At 41.9% G+C, this 18,365-nt stretch overlaps 1 protein-coding gene across 1 annotated transcript in view; it reads right to left on the bottom strand.

Moving 5' to 3' along the window:
- The window catches only part of LOC308336416 (cadherin-12-like), a gene marked incomplete at both ends in the record, with an annotated part of 96,709 nt that extends 81,228 nt beyond the window's left edge, over window positions 1-15,481 (bottom strand). Inside the window, one exon of the mRNA XM_080793779.1 lies at window positions 15,224-15,481. Coding sequence (XP_080649905.1) covers window positions 15,224-15,481 — 258 coding nt within the window. The remainder of the gene's footprint in view (window positions 1-15,223) is intronic.
- Between the last annotated feature and the right edge of the window lie 2,884 nt (window positions 15,482-18,365).

Genomic DNA, 18,365 nt, shown 5'->3' on the forward strand with positions numbered 1-18,365 from the left:
CCTTCCATAGTCATGTCTATGAATTGATTGCATAGGGCCTAAATGGAAACAAGACCGCAAGCTATTTTGGAATAAGTGTTTGACTGTACTCTGTTGCAGTTTTCTAAAAAACTATTACATTTGATTGATTTAATAGTGTATAAATATATGCCCAACTTTGCCGTACAAGAGTGTTGTGCAAAGTAGCGAAAGTAGCCGATCTACAAGCACCTGATGTTTCACAAAGCAAAGGGTTGGAAAGTGCAAGTAGTCACAAGAGCTGGTGACTAAATAACTACATTAGATCCATTGGAACACATTATCATATGTGACTGGAGCTGACAAAAAGGGACTTATTTCGGCCAGAGTAGTTTTTTACAGATTATTAAAGTACAGAATGTAAGCTTTCATATGATGTATCATTCAATGAAATTGGAAAATATTTGAAGGAGATATTGTTGCATTAAAATTGACTAGAGGGTTGGCCGACAGCAAAAACACTGTGACAGGTACTTCAGGACCATGGACAGCAGCCCCAGCTACTTCAGAACCGTGGACAGCAGCCACAGTTACCTCAGAACCATTGACAGCAGCTACAGTTACTGCAGAACCATGGAGAGCAGCCCCAGCTACTTCAGAACCATGGACAGCAGCTACAGTTACTTCAGAACCATGGACAGCAGCCACAGTTACCTCAGAACCATTGACAGCAGCTACAGTTACTGCAGAACCATGGACAGCAGCCCCAGCTACTTCAGAACCATGGACAGCAGCTACAGTTACTTCAGAACCATGGACAGCAGTTGCAGTTATTTCAGGACCACGGAAAGCAGCCACAGTTACTTCAAAACCATGGACAGCAGCTACAGTTACTTAGTTCAGCACCATGGCGCCTCTCTCTCTCTCTCTCTCTCTCTCTCTCTCTCTCTCACACACACACATCCTATAGTGAATTTGCCTGTAGGGTGGGAAACCAATTGCCATCGGAATAGCCACACCACGGACAGCATATGGCAAGTCGTGTTAGTCAGACAAAAAATAAAACATTAAACATTAGACTAAAACTAAAACATTTCAGGTGACTAAAATGTGACTAAAACAAAATGTTTTATTCAAATGACTATGACTAAACTAAAATCAAAACCTTTTTCACTACCATGTAGTTGATGATGTGTAGTCGTTTTCGGTGGTATCATGGTGCGTATGTAATTTGGCAATGTGTCAACGACACTCCAAAATAGAACCATGAACTGAAAAAAACTGGCGTTGACATGGTTTGACACGCCAACACAACAAGCAGCACCTCATGTAATTGCTTCCATCTATATATGGAATGAAGCCCCAAACATGTGAAAACTGATGTGCTTTTATTGAAAAGGGAAAAGTTTCTGAACGTCTCAGCCTGCATATTTCCACGTGCTGAAAATATCTGATCTACAAGCTCACAACGTGTGGTGGACACAATGCATTGTGAGCTTGTAGATCTGCTATTTTCAGCATGCAATACGCCGTACGACGAAGATTATACCAGGTTTCATGTGGGAGATGTATTTTACTGGCCGAGGCAATCATGCGTGTAGCCTGCAAACAGCGCTACTCGACGCAAAATAACAAGCTATTGGAAACTATTTTTCGGTGGCACTCTGAATCAAACAAAACAACAAGTTTACCTCAGTGTTTGGGGACATGTTCTGTGTCTGCTGTCTCCGTGGATTCAGCGGGGCAAACCGAGCATCATCATCCAGTTGTAAATATCAACTGAATGTGCCGTCGTCAAAAAAAAACGTGCACAGGCCTGGGTCGGCCAAGCGGTCCAGGCACCAAGGTAATCCAGCGACAGCGTATCGCGGGTTCGAGTCCCGATCCGTCGTCCTTTTCTTGCGTGTCTTCCCCCCATCTCTCTCCCCCTTTCCTGTCGAACTACTGTTAATATATCAATGAAGGCAAAAATATCTTGCACAATGGCGTTACTGTGGTTTCACAGACAAGCTTATTATTTTTTTCTGTACAGCAGATCTTTGTCTATTTAATTAATCCGACAAAAACATATTCTGCAATAATACATACACTCTACAATGCTTCAAAATAAATATTCACCCTTTCGAAGCAAAACTTTCAGCATTTCAAAACTTTTTTCACCACCATGTAGTATTATGATGTGTAGTTGTTTTCGGTGGCATCATGGTACGTACGTATGTCAACATGGTTTGACACGCCAACACAACAAGCAGCACCTCCAGTTGTGCTACAGATGTTGAAAAGGTGTTTGATAATGCGTTCACAGCGAGGTGCTTAAAAAAGTGTTTGACACTCAGATACCACAAGATTTCAAGACAGCTATTCTAGGAGTACCTCCTCCAGACATTGTTAACAGCGGCCAAAAAGACTATCACAATAAATTGGCTAGGAAAACACCCTCCAACCCACGAACAATGGCTGAATAAAGTAAAAGAAATTAGAGACATGGAAGAAATTACTTATTTGGCGAGGCTACAACATGAGCAATTTATTAAGAAATGGACGCCCTTCGCAACGCATCGAGATTTGACATTACCAAGATGTATTTCTACAAAGAGATTATGAATGTTTAATGTGATATGATTGTACAATATGTGGGTAGATGCGCACTGTGACAGTATTTATAAAAATATGTATGGTACGTTCTGTAACTCGCATACTATATCATTCTCTTTGATTGATGGACCCTTCCCCTCTTTCCTTTTCTTTTCTTTTTTCTTTTTCTTTCATGTCCGTTGACTGAACTACTCGATCAGATGTTGTCTTTCATGTTTACATTTCTTCACTTTATTATTATTATTAGTATTATTATTCATGATTATTATTATTTTTTCAAATGTGTTACTTTTAATGTTGCTGCTGTCTCCTTGGGGAGACAATGTGAATTTTGTACTGAGAACCGAATGATGCTATGATGCTTGTGTATAAAATGTAGTCTACCCCGGCAATGACAATAAAAACAATAAGTTGAAGAAAAAAAAGACACACACACACACACAAATACAATGTATTAGCAGGGATATAGCAGTAGTCCCTGTTGGCTGGCTCTGAATTCAATTTTGTACTATCCTCTGTTTATGTAAGACTATCTGAGCTCAGATCAATGGACAAACACATATTCTGACCTTGGTAAACACAAGACTGGCAGCGTTCCGACCGGGAGGTTTCACGGCCAGCGAGTTGGGCCTAAAACGATTTGCGATCCCACTTCCACCAGGTCTCTCACAGCGCTCTCTCTCTCTCTCTCTGTGTTGAGTCTAATTTTACTCAACTAAATCTAGTACAGTTGATAGTCGACAGATTTAGATTTAGTCTAAATGTATTCTGGCAGGCCTTGAGGGCGTCGTAATGGCTAATGGATAACACCCGAGCCCAACCAAGCATAAAATTACTTGTCTTTAAGTTCTACTGGATCTCTTCTGCACTATAGTCCCTCCCTAACATTTTAGTCTAGTTGTTATCGGTTGATGAAATTGTCAATATATTTAGTCCTGTAGTTTTAGTCATCATAGCTTAGATGTTGTCAGTGAAAAAAGGTAGTCAACGAAAAAGAATTGTCATTGTTTTAGTCCAAACCAGACCAACATTTGTACTTTTACTCCACTACATATTTTTTTTAAACTTTAGTTACTAGTTACTTTGGAGATTAAAATTTTGATTACAAAACATAAATTAACCACTTCAACACTATACAGTTCGGCCATTTGAAAATAGCCGATCTACAAGCTCACAATGCTCACAATGCGTCGCATTGTGAGCATTGCAGTATTGGTACTTTTACTTAAGTAAAACAAGTGAGTACTTTTTTCTACCACTGCAAATTTCGCTGGGCACCCAATTGGAAGTCCCGGAACTCCTAGCCTGGCTCCAGCCCTGAATCGCTAGCCACGTCCACTAAGAAAATATATTCTGGCGATGAAGTGAAACGAAAATTCAGGCTACGGAACTCCCACTTTGAAAGCATCGAAAACCAATGCTTTGTGATATTTCTTGTCAGTAAGAGTAAAAGAGCTCTATATTTTGAGAGTAAACATTGCAATAGAGTGTTTGTTCAGTAACAGGGGTTTCCCCGTCTCTCCAGTTCTTTAGTAAACCGAAAGTGCATTTTCAATCCAATTCCATCCAATCAAGAGAGGGAGCTCATACAGGATCAAGGGTAAACAATTGAAATTGGAAGCAATGAAAAATAAAGGGATAGAAAAAGGACAATATTGGAACTGTTACACAATAAGATTGAATGCTCTCTCTCTCTTGATTGGATTCAATTGGTGTCATGCACAACGTGTGTGTGTGTGTGTGTGTGTGCGCGCGCGCGCGCGCGCGCGCTCGCTCGCTCACGGCTATCTGGCCGATAGGTGTGAATGGTTTTGCCGACGTGCTTATGGGGGACAATTTCAAACAAAGGCGGCTTGCATGGTTTGCTACTAACAGAAATGTGCATGCACAAGGGCTGCCAAAGTAGGCTATCTTTTGTTGTTTTTCTAGTTTTTTCGCCCCCCTCTCTCTCTTCGAAGTTAGACTGGGCAAGCTCTAAACTGACCCTACGCCGGTGCATGGTGCTGACATGTTGAAACAAGTCATTTGCTCATTGTGAACTGAAATCGTACCACTGTGTTTATTACAAACTGTAAATAAAAGTACCCAATGAAAAGAAACAAACTTTTTTTTCCCTGCTGCTGTAGGTCCCTGTCCCAAATTCTGAAGCAGAGGTCTGTCTGTCTGTATTTATGCGCATTTATGTCTTTCGCATATCAAGAATTGTTCATCCGATCGACTTCACACTGAAGTGGGTGTTTTTTTTCTGAGAACCCAGGGGAGTGCAGTGTCAAGAGTTAAGTCGATCGGATGAGCAGTTCCCCTGAAGAGACCCACTCCAGGCGGCCTCACATGTGTCGCAGACCCCTCATCCGATCATCTTCACACTATGCAGGTGTATTGCAGAGGACCAAAGAAAGTCCATGCCCATGATTGGAACGTTGATCAGACATCTTATTTAACCCACTTATACCCAGTATACATACTGTACAGTATAGTCTCCCAGGGCTCTATACTGGGCCCCCTCCTGTTTTTGCTTTAAACTGAATATCTTTCCCGAAAATGGCAGATCAAATATGCAATTTTCACTGAATGTTCGCCCCAGAAATTTTCAAATTAAATAGGATATGATGTAATGTTAAAGCTGTAATCTTTTTTGGGCCTGGTGTTTCCAGTGATTCAGGACTTTGGTTGGTAGTAAGAACAAGAAACAACATGGCAGATTTGGGTTACTTGCTGCAGACGATCGATACTGGCACGCAAATCTCCTTTTCACAGCTGACAGCCTCGCTAGGTGGTTGACTGTTTGGTTTGTGACAGACCTCTCAGTCAGCTAACAGGGAATGGAAGCCAAACATACTGTACATACAAATCAGGGGACTACACTAGATATGCAACTGCTGGCAGTGTCTGCCAAGTGATAACCGTGAATGTGCAAGACTTGGACGTGTGTGTGTGTGTGTGTGTGTGTGTGTGTGCTTGCGTGTGTGCATCTGCTGGAAGTTAATGTTAATGTGTGTGGACAGCTGGTGTATATGTGCATGCACGTGCCTGTGCCTTGTGTGCCTTGAGAGAGAGGAGTGAAATGGACTAGACTGATAGATCACAGCAGATAGCAGTGGGGCCTACACCCTGCTCTGAAAACCTATTACAGCTGTTCACAGCTCTTGCCACATCTCACCTGCTATGCGGTCGTAAACGCATTCATCAAAAAAAAGAATGGAGAAAAAAGAAACTCTGACAACTTGCACTCTTGATAGTTAGAACCAATAACCAACTTAATCTTGCTCATGTAAATTGGAAACAAGACCGCAAGGTGCTATTCCTTTTAGACTATTTGTTTGACTGTACTGTTTTTTACATTTCTGTCCTATTTCTGTCCTATTCAATCAATCATCGAACAATTGAGAAGCAGGTTATACGTGTGTGTGTGTGTGTGTGTGTGTGTGTGTGTATATATATATATATATAATGGTGTATATATATATATATATATATATATATATACACACACACACACACACACACCATTATTAAATTCAAGCACCGCTGTGTGTGTGTGTGTGTCTGTCCACTTCCGCATAGAGCAAAGCGCCTCCTCACAACACCACAATGCACGGACAGCCTCACGGAACCTACAGTAGCGCCGCACAGCCCTGTCCTCCAACCTCAATCTTCTAACAATCATCTTAATTAAATTAATTTGTGTCAAAAACAACCCCCCCCCCCCCCCCCCCCGGAAATCACGTGTCACCAGTGCCACCAGTGAAATGCATTTTGGGACGGACACTGATTAATACTGGGTTTTCCGCACAACATCTGTTTCGACACCACACTGTCCGCTCCCTCCTCTACCACCTCCTTCGCCGTGCCGTACACATGAGCTACATTCACGCTCAAAGCCTGGACACTGGCAACGACAGGTTACAGCCCTGTGTGCACACAGCGTGGCTGCGTCACACACTGAACAGCTCCATCATAACGGAATGCTTATCTGTCGGGGACTCTGGGTGGCCAAATGGAGACGTTTTCTTAACCGCCTACCGTTAACACGCAACAACAACAGGGTTTAACTCCACCCAGACGGGGCATTGCCTTGGCAACAGTTATAATACTGTTAATTTGCTGTTCATATATTCAGAACGGGTAAGGACTAGTACATACAATACATACATAAAATTGTATATATCAATATTTATTATACATTCGCCCAGCCCAATCTCACACACTCACTGGTTGTGAAGAGGGGTGAGGGATGAAGGATTAGGAAGTTGTACCCACCCAGTATTATTAACCAATACTAACCATCTAAACATGGCAAGCAGCGATATCCGTTAATAAAGAGGTGCAGAGAGATTCCTAGAATTGATCCAAAATGATAATATTACACGTGTTTTCCTCAGAATATGGCATGGCACGGCACTCGAGCAATGTCTGATACGGTACATCTCATTAACCTATGTGATAGTTATTGATCTTGGATTCCCCATTTCTCATATCACACTTGATTAGACAATATAATATTTATTGACTGATACAGGCGTGCCATTTTCTGCCCAGAATCACGTGACACATTGCACATCACAGCCGAGATACGAACAAGGGGCCAAATAAGTTATACTGATTGGGGACATTAGCGGAACCATTTGGAAATATCTTTCAGGGAATTCATGGAAAGGCATAGGGGATGGGGTGGGGGCTCCATTATCAAAGAGAAAGATAATTTATGGAAAGGTATTCCAGTGGCAGGATAGATGGACGACGTCATTAGATTTCATTTTGTGTCCGTAGTGCTTTTCCAGGGCTTCTCGAGGCATTCATCATCAACATGCATTACCATTGTAAATGGTCCTCAAATTTCTTAACATGTTCTAACGAGTGCCTGGCAAGACTCATGCATAATTCTCGCTACAGCGATCCGTTCAAATTAACTTTGCGTCTGCAAACCGTGAAGTATTTTGAGCTCTGCACCGCAATGAGATGGACGCTATATTGCAAGACTGTTTATATGCAAGCTCGTTGTTATACACATTGAACTTATCGTCTTTTATATTTCCCTGAACCAAAATGTAACGGCTTCTTGAGATAATTTCATTGACATTGATTCGACTAATTGCTGAACATGCACGTAAAAACACACAGTATTACTTATAATACTGTACACACACACACACACACACACACACACACACACACACACACACACACACACACACCTGTATCAGTGAAGGTGCACTTATGCAGTGTGAGACAGACACCCAGCTCCTGCATTAGCCATGCTTCATGGCTAGATCAACAGGATAATTATCTGCCACTTCATTTGGTCTCTGCTCGCAATAACCTTGATTGGCTCACGGGTCACTGAGTTTGCCCCCTCCACGGTACTGACACGGTGGGTTACAGATACGAAGCCTGCGAGTCCCGGAGTAAAAGTTAATTAACTACCCTGCCTCCGTGCAACCACGCTGGGGTATTTTACAGCGGTGGCCATCATCATCAAAGCACTTGCACGGTTAAAGAGGCTTTTATTATTTTTTTCCCGTATTTCATTTAATTTCTAATAGCCCCCTGCATGTTTGGAAGCGGTTTACAGCTAAATGCCACAACATTCAAAACCCCGGTTGTCTTTAATGATGCGGAACACGGGGTAGTTATGCCGCTCGGGCTGGTGAATTTCATACCGTGGGAAGATGAAAGCTTTCTTTGTTGGTGGGCGTGGCAATCAATCAGGGCATAAGTCTTGTTGAAAAGGTTTTATGACCTACTGATGGGTTCCCACTGAAAGATTAAATTATGTGGCCCCTCGTGCCGGTGATAAATCTATGCCACGATGTTGGACGAGGCCATGAGGCAGGGCCATCAATATAAAAATGGAAGGGATGGCCACTGCTTGTCAAAGCCAGGAAGCGAGCCGGATAAACAAAGTTGTTGGAGTCGACCTCACCCGCAAACGCTGGTTTATTGACTTTTATTCAAATGAGCAACCTTTATCCATTAGAGGTCGGGGGCGGTTGATTGGGCTGTGCAACCGCACACCGGTCACATGTTTTCAACGTGTCACATCCACTCGAGTAGTGCAGTGCCGCCTCAGAGTTTTCTCCTCTCCATTTCTGGTCCTCGGCATCACACTTTGCATTTAACAACCTCCGCAACAAAATTGATCGGTCTCCCAGCAAACTTCACAATGCATAATATGTAGCTATGTGAAGCTGGTTAACCCATTTTGACCTGATATCAGATTCTAAAAATGTCTGTTTGAAAATGACAGTCGATTTTTCAAAAATAGCAGACCTACAAGCTCGTAGCGCGCCACTCGGTGGTGCGCTATGAGCTTGTAGATCTGCTATTTTTCAATAGCTAAAGCACAACGTGAACACCAAACGGGTTCTCGCCCAAAATGGGTTAAGAACACAATGGTCCAAACCTTGGTGCCTTGAATTGATTCGCCCTGACTGTGCTTGCCCACTGACTGAATCATTTTGTGCTTCCTTTGTGTTGTTCTTTCGAGAGTGGACGCAACATGATGGAGGCCCGCTAACCGTGGCAAAACAGTTTGCGATGTTTTTTGAAAACATTATGCCCATACCACCATACCAAAAAATCTTCATGAGCCTTCAATCACAATACAAGAGTAATTGAATAGCCAAGCATAGTGTGGAATTGATTATTTTCCTTGCGACCAACTGTGTCTGGGAAAGCATGCTGCATCCCGCAAAAACAGGAATTATGACATTGACTCACTGTATATGACTCACTGTATATAAACCTTTGTACAGGACTGGAACCTTAGAGCCTGGCTGGAAGTGCTGCTTATGATTAAATGGTCTTTACACACCGGAGGCATGACAAATAAACAAAGCAAAATTAAGAAATACTGGCCGGTGAATGTTTCTAGGCTAGTAGATCTACGTACAATATGTTCGGTGTGTGAATCAGCACTTTAGTCTTCTAAGTGCCTGGCGATAATGTTTATAAATCATGCATCCATCTGTCCTAAGTAACAAAACGTGTCACAAAACCTTTTTTATATCCATTATGTGTGTGTGGGATAGAGGCTTATATCTCAGTAGGGTGAAATGCTGAGGGGAAGCGATGCTGACCTCAGCAAAGAGTAGCTATTACAGTGATTGAGAGCAAGGAGGCTTGGCTTGACGTACTGTATGGGCAAACTAGCAATGGCAGTTATTGGTTGTCGATTACTAGTGCTGGGAAAGGCTAAAAACATTATCAAATTGTTGAGTACATAATACAGCCATGTTACATTATTCCCCAAGGCAGACTGGGATTTAATTGCTGATCTTCTGCGAAATCCTTGCTTCATCTAAATAATGGAAAAAACAAAGAGAGGGAAACAAACAAAAAAGGTCTCAAACGCATCATTATGTGGTGCTGCAATGATTTCTAAAAATTGAATGCGTTTTATGAAAAGGTGGAGATACATTTCAAACACCTTGCAAAGATGCAGATGCAGATACAGTACATAACAGTGATTGTGTAAAATGTAAAAAGTTGCGTAGTGCTTTTTTTGTGCAGCATGCCCAACTTTTAACCATTAATTTAACCTCAGAGACCCCCACCATATTATTATTGTTTTTGGATTGCATTAGATAGTTTAACATAATGATGTACAACGTGTTTTGAAATCCTTGTATGGCGTAAATAAATTGTAAAATGCCAGTAGGTCTTTCTTCCTTGCTACTGATAGACAATCCATCATACAATGCCAAGCAAGAGTCAATAGCAACAGCAGAATAAGATGTTTGCAGAGAAGATTTGGCAATATTTTCATGGGCACAACCCTCAGACTCAGCTGTGCTACTTATCCCACAAATTGCTTGTTCCTTGCATGTTCCTTAATTCATTAAAAATCACACTTGATTGAAGTGAGGGGCGCTCTTATGATCATACATCATACATCACCCAATCAAATAATTGCTGTGGTCAATGGGACTAAACAGGCTTTTCTTACTCATTTACTTATGTATAACTTATTATCAATATAATTATAACTTCCACTGTCAACTCTGATTTCAAACACAATAAGTTTGTATATTAATCAGTTGTATAAGTAAGGAAATGCATCAGAGGGAATACAAGCCACATCCTTCCCTTACTCTTAGCCACTAAACTGCCCTGCGGTTAAGGCAATAAAAACCAAATCACTACAGTACAAGGGTGTGATTGTATTAGACAGGTCCCAGGTGTGAGCCAGAGTTTGTGTGCAAACCGCTGTGACCTTGCAAGTTCTATCACCATAGCCCCAGTCTACTGCTGCACAACGGGTTCACTGTAAACGCACTGTAAGCAAACTTGTCTAGCAGTCCTAACATGCCTTTTGACAAGAACATGTAAATAAATTAACAATAAAACTGAACTGAACTGAACATGCCAATTATACTGTTCAATTAAAAAAAATGAAAAAGCTGTCATCCTTTGGAGGACATCAAATCTCAAGTATCAATTGCTTCAGTACCTTGTCCCCCCAACACCACAATAAAACTGTCGAGGCTGCATATTTTCCCTCTGGTACCGCAGAAGAAAAGGAAAGACTGCCTTGTTTGCATTCATTAACCAAAAATAGACAAGATGAGAGAACTCATAACAGCACAGCAGATTCATCACAGTCGTCCCCCCTCAGCCCCGCTCCCTGTTCTTTGGTGACACGCGGCTCGTATGTACAGATGTGACCTCTGTGAGCTTGACATCGCCGCAGTGTGAAAAGACAAGGTGTGTACTTGGAACGTGATATTAATTTCGGAGCGTTAGAAAAACGGTCTCTCGTGTGCCGCATAACAAATAGGCAAATCCTGTTCGAGGCTTCATGTGAAGTCTTCTGGATGATGAGCATATGGCCCGGAGGTGGATATCTATGTATATTTGTGGAATTCGCAAATAAATGTGGCAGTGCGTGAAAGTATTATGCCTCATTAAAAGCTTTTATTTAAACGCTGTGGATGAGGCTCTTAGGGATGTTGTGTTGTCTGGTTTTCACTGTTTTTGTTTGGCTTTCTCAACGTTCTCGCACTTCTGCGTTATTAGCATTGTAAAGCAGTAAGGACAAAGCCCAATTTGTGCATTTCTGTGCCTGCTTCAATCTGTTTGTTATATTTTTGGATCCATTAACACATATTTTTTTACCATCAGAAGAGGCTACATAGGAGAGTAATGAAATAAGTCTTATTGTTGGTGCCAACTGTGTCGCGTGTGTGTTTATTGTTTATTATGATTAGTTTTGAGTATTACTGTAGTTATTATGAGTGATATGATGTACAGTAGTATAAATATATATATTTGTTGGTTAATATTAATGTCACACACACACACACACACACACACACACACACACACACACACACACACACACACACACACACACACACACACACACACACACACACACACACACACACACACACACACACACACACACACACACACACACACACACACTCTGTTCTAATCTCCCTTTGGAAAGGAGATTGTTCCGTTTAGTTCAGGTTTGATATTCTGTTGATTGTCTCTTATTTTGCTATAGAGCTACTTATTGTAAATACCTCCTATATTCAATATTCAATATTAAATATAAATAAATATTAAATTAAATATTAAAACTTTGTATTAGATCATGGTTTCCTGTTCCTCCTTTACATGTTGCTCACTCAATATACCCCGCCTAGACACATGAGTTTGTAACACAAGGGAATAAGAGCTGAAAGTGTTTGATGGAATTACTAGGCCTACTGATCCAGAAGGCTCGACAAAACAAAGTCTCCAATGAGCACATAACAGGCAGATCTGAGATGTGCCGTAGAGGTTAGATAAGACAGATTTATTCATATCTCCCCTGCCTTTCTATTCTGAAAGGAATGGGCGTTGTGTCAGTCAGTCTGTGTCTGTGTGTCCATCTTGAAGAACAGCATAAACAATGATAGTCTGGCATGGCCAGACTAATATCACTGCATGGATATTATAATTAAAAACAGATTCCAATGTCACAGCAAAAAAAAGTCTCATTTGAATACTGGGCTCCGATTGGTGACCCACAACCCTGGAGTGAGCGAAATGTAATTCAAACCAGTGCCAGTACAATCTCTCCAGGGATTATCTTTTCCTGTGGCAGATTTGTCTGGTTTCCTTGGTTTGACATTCCGAGTCCAACTATATCGTCACATGATCAGACCAACCGTCGTCAATTCAATTGAGGAACCAGATCAAAAGTCAGGGTTTTACCAGATAAGAAGTGATGGTATCTCAAAGAGTATAAGTTTCACAAGACACAAGGTTGTTTTTAGGGGCACTATAGTTGTTGTAGAAAACCCCACCACTCTCTGGCTGAGAGTGGTGTGGAGTGGGAAGAGATTGCCTCATTTGGTGATGGGTGGGGCTACTAATTCACCACACCTGTGGTAGGACTATAAAGGCCCAGGTGTAACCCTCAGAGCAAACATTTGGTCTCATTTGGTTTATAAATGTTGAAGGGTGAAGAGGTAGTTCTGCGTCCACCTTGATGCGTTAATATAATATATAATATAAGTAATTCTCTTCTCTGTTTATTAAACTGTATCTTCTCTTGCACTGAGATCCCGTAATGTTATTTATATAATGAAGTAGTGAGAAGATCCTGTAATGTTATTTATTTGATGCATTCCTGTAATTTGTTCCATGATCTATATGATTATTTATTACTGGTGTTTATGATTTGTAGTATTTGTCTATTTGATCATGTTTACAAAAAAGACGTAGAATGGCTTGGATCTCGGCTGTATGGCGCACAGGCGCAGAGACATAAGGTTCAACAAAGTATCTAAGCACAGCCGTGTTTGTTCACAACATTTTCCTTGTCCTTGTAATGTATTTGGGCCAGACGTTCTTTCTATCCATCCTGGTGTTGGTTCACTACCAACACCATACAGTCACTCTATTCTGAGTGATGTGGGCTAGAATGTAAAGACCACGAGAGGGCCGCCCCTAGCTTTTCAGACGCTGCCCCCTCTTGGTGACGTACACGTTTTCACATGCTATAGGCACACTGGTGTAAGGGTGTATATATTATACAACCAGCAAACTTCTTTTATTACTTCGACATATTTTTCAGTTGTGCTGGGATCCGAACAACAGTCTTTCCGTCTGGGGACAGGCAAGTGATTGTACGAGTGTAGTCATCAGAGAAAACAGCCAATCTGCAAGCTCACAACACATCACAATGAAACGCGTTGTGAGATTGGCCATTTCATTCCGAAGAAATGTGTTGTAGAGGGAAACATGGCTGTAATTTGGGCTTTAAGTTGTGAGCCCTGTATATCCAGATGCCTCTATGCAGAGCCCATACCTGGAAGCAAAATGTATGCTGTATGCAGCCTAGGCTTTATACCAGTAGCATACAAAAGAAAAAAGAAAAAGACATTTCATCACACGGCAAGCTGTTGAAGTCTTTTCTGGAACTAATGAATGGTAATCATGTTTATGCTCTGGAGTGAATGCCTTGCCACAATTAGGCATTGATGTATTATAGGGTTGGGCATTCATTCCACTAAGGCGCACAGCCCATTAGAGATCATTTATGTGCACTGAAAACAAAACTGTCACCATTACGGCACCCTCCATGACTGCTGCTTGATAATTTGCCCGGAGAAAATGTCACAGTACACCCTGCAACCGCCTAGCACGCACGCATTACCTGCTCAAGTCTCATCCTGTTAGCTCTGTTACTTATTCACCTTACTCTATTTAAGATTGTATTAAGAAAGGGCCATGTCCAAATGCCTTTCGCAAGGGTGGGGGAATCAGTCAATTATTTTGAAGCGGTGCAGCAGTCTGGGATTAAGTGACTTCAGAATGCCACAGACAGCGGCCTCTCTCCCTCATTTCGCCTTCAGCCTTCAGAGATTTCCACAAACGGCGTAACACATCAGGGCCGATTGCAGCGGCACTGGGCCTGATAAGTCAGCCTTACTATTATCCTGGGTAAGCGAGGAGTGCCAAATTACAACTACAGCCTTAAACCCCTGCAGAGGTTACCCGCACGTGGTCTTAAGCCACCGCTGAGAAGGGAGAAAAAACTAAATGAATGTGCTGGGGGAAAAAGAGAAAATGTCGTCTTATGCCCTAGAACAAAGAGAAAGGTGTATCCGAGTCTTTCAGTCTGAAATTCACTTCTGCTTACAGTGGTCTGGCGTTTTATCTTTCTATTGCTGTCAGCATCTTCCCCTGGCTCATAACTGTGATGTTCTGACAGCTTTACAAGAGCCATAAAATTTAAATTTATTGCATCGAATGCATCGATCCACTCTGCACCGCAATGTGTGTGCCATGGAGATTCAAGTGAAATGCACAGAAATGTTGGCAAGAAACCAAATGCATGTATAGTTTCTTTTTTTCTTCTTACCCCTGCACACCTTACCCCATTAATAACTTTGAAACACTCAAACAGAAACAGAAATACATGTCTTAAAAAAACACACTATCATGAGATTAAAAAGGCAATGAAGCGAAAGCAGTGACGGTACTGGAGTAGACCGGACCATATTCTACTTACGCCACAGTCCATCTATTGACTATTCTATCTCCCTCATGTTCCATCGCTCCCGCCATTTACCACCAATTCAATTTCTCCCCGGCACTTTACTTATATTTATATCATCTCTTTCCTATGCTTGTAAATAACTATAACAGAAATAAGGCGTCTCTTTACCTTCCCGACGTACTGTGGGTCTGACCCCATGTACTCCTCCAGGACAAAGAACTGGTTCCACACCCAGCCCCGCTTGACGCGCTGAAACCCGGCCAACGGCCCATTGCGCGGCGGGCCCACCAGGCTCCTGGGACGTTGCTCCCTTCCCGCCCGGCTCCTGCTCATCGCCACCGCCAAGGCTGGCCGCGTACAGGAGACCGAGCCTTCATGAAAGACAAACCAAAGGAACGGCAGCAGCAAACAGTTCCTTGTAAGCATTGGCGGGCTTTGAGTCCCCGAGTTCAAAGTCCAAAGGCAGGAGCCAAGCCACTCTGACGGACCTTGGTTCAGATCAGATGTGATGTGTACAAGAGGATCGGTCGTTGGGGGAGGTAGGGAGGGGGGTTGGGGGGAGGGGGTGGGGCTGGGGGGGGTGGTGGTCTGGGGAGGTTGGTGTAGGGGAGTGGGCTGGCCCTGGTGCGCAGGCAGGCAGGCGTGGCGTGGCGGAAAGCAAGCACCTGCGTCAGTCAGGGTTCCCGCTCACCGAGGAATGAAGTTCATTACCTGTAATGAGAAGAAAAGACCATTTAGCCATCTGCCCATATTTACATTTCAGGCTACTGCTGCTCCAAAAAAAAATTATGCATTAATTTTAAAAGAAAAGACAGCACTTTAATGACAAGCTTGAAGATATGTATACAGTGACCTGTTTTTGTCTTTACTTTCACCACAAGTTTACAATGACAATTGTTCATCATGCTTCTGGTTTTCCATCTCTTTTCGACCATTAAACAGATTTAATTTGATAAAACGAGTAGACTCATCTTTAGCATCACCTGATGCCTGATGCTGTTGAAAACATATGTTACGAGGTGCCATATAAACAAACAAATGCTTTTCTTTTTAGCAGCTTTTTTTTATATAATTTTTATCCCACAATTTTCAACCCATTTCTTTCACTCAGTGTCAATTATCTAATGCAAGTCCTGGGCACTACACTCCCTCTGCCAACCTGGGGAGAGCAACGGACTGACCTCATGCTTCCTTCTATGCATGAGGAGTCCAAGCTGCCTTTTTCCCTGCTTGGACGTAGCGCATAGATAACTGATAGAACTGAGAGAACACGCCTACAGCGCCCACAGTGTCCCCAGCGGGAATCGAACCTAGGACCTTCAAGCTGTGACAGCACTACCGACTGCACCACCGTGACCCCTTTTAGCAGCTTTTTAAAGATGCTTCCTTCATGCATGAGTGTCCAAGTCGCTCCATTACACCTGACGGGGGGAGTTTCCCTGGTTTGACGTAGTGCGTGAAGGAACACGTTATTCCAACCAGTTCCTTTCCCCTCCATCAGGCGCCCCGGGTGGCCAGGGGGAGGCAGTTTATAGACCAGGATTACTGTATGTTTTTTGTGAGGGCCTCGGCTATGGGCACTGATGACGCGGAGGAGAGGACACGCCCACAGCGTCCCGAGCGGGAATCGAACCCGGGACCTTCTACTGTAGCTGTGAGGCGACAGCACTACCAACTGTGCCACCGTGCCCTGATATTTTGACGATTTTTATATTCACAAGACTTTGAATCCCCCACATGATCTTGCACCTTTCTATTTTTTATTATTTTGTCTTAATTGCCTGTTGTTCTATTATTTACTTCTGCACTGTATTATATTCTGACTTGTGAAGCACTTTGGTACAATGAGAGTTGTTTTTAAATGTGCTATATAAATACATGTGATTTGATTGATTTGAACAGAAATTGAAGGACAAAAAAAATGTGTTATAAAAAGATCACAGTAGCCTACTTCAATGAGACATGCAAGTGTTAAAGATGAGACAATTATTAATTAAAAGGTGTTGGAGAAGGCTTGTTCTTGACAGTTATTCTTCTGATAATAATTGTTCAGCTTTCTCGCATCCAATGCAAAAAAAATTAACATAAAACAAAACAATGTTTGCACAATGGCATGAATCTGACCTATGTCAAATGAATACAAAGAGTGTAATGCCTCACATTGCCCTGCCATATATATCACATTGCAGTTAACTTGAAACTCTCATGGAGAAAAAAAACTAATACTGTAGTATTATAATTCAGCCACCAGGTATGCATCTGAATATCTATTTGTTGGGCATTGTGATATTATCAAATGGACATAGAGCAGTTCAATCTATGCACTTAAGCCTATGGGCTTCACTACAACATGCCAAATAACAATGTCCTTGAAGTATTCATCTGCTTAGAAAATAAATTTGATTTGGATGCAGCACACAGGAGTGCAGGATGAATTTCATTTGACGGAACAATGATAAATATGATCAGAACGCCATGTGGAATAAGCATGATTTTCATTCTTAAATATATATACTCCACAAAAGGCTCTGATAATCACATCTTGTTCATGCATGGCCGGGTAATAAAGGTTTCTCAAGGCTACAGTTTGTCATTGTTTTACATACAGCACACAGCAGCGATCAATAGGATATAAGTTATTGCACCATAATTGCGCCTGAATATACACAGAAACAAAGCTCATCCATTAACCCATTTAGGCCTGACATCGAAATGAAAAAACGTTCGCTCTGAAAGAATACATATTAAAAGATTTGTGCCGCATTTTTACGATTAAAATAAAATAGCAGACCTTGTAGATCTGCTATTTTTCAATAGCTAAAGTATAAAATAATGCTTAGTTAAAACACCAAAAGGGGTTCCCGCCCAAAAAGGGTTAAAGCTACAATCCAAAAGCGTTTATCTCTCCTCAAACAGAGAGAGTTCATGGCAATGATGTCCGGATCATAAAGATGGCAGCACATAAAGTCCAATCCAATGTGCCATCTACTTCAAATAACGTACGGATAGAAATTAGACAACACTTAATGGGATATTTCTCTTTCAAACATGTTTGTAACTTCAAACTTGAAAGCACCCGTCCTTGGTTCTACTGGAGGAGGTCGTGTTTTTTCTTTAACTTTTTTCATTCATTTTTATATGTTGTTTGTTTATTTCATTTGAAAGTGAAATAGCCCTTTAAAGAACACTCAGACTTTTGATGAGTATAAGCAAAACAGTAAAGGAAATGACTGTAACTGCCCCCTGGGCTTGGTATGGACTTTGAGAGTGAGACAGTAGAGTTTCAGACTGATGCTCTTTATTTTTGGTG

The sequence above is a fragment of the Protomyctophum bolini genome, assembly GCF_963924005.1.
Source record: "Protomyctophum bolini genome assembly, chromosome: 21".
Classification (NCBI taxonomy): Eukaryota; Metazoa; Chordata; class Actinopteri; order Myctophiformes; family Myctophidae; genus Protomyctophum; species Protomyctophum bolini.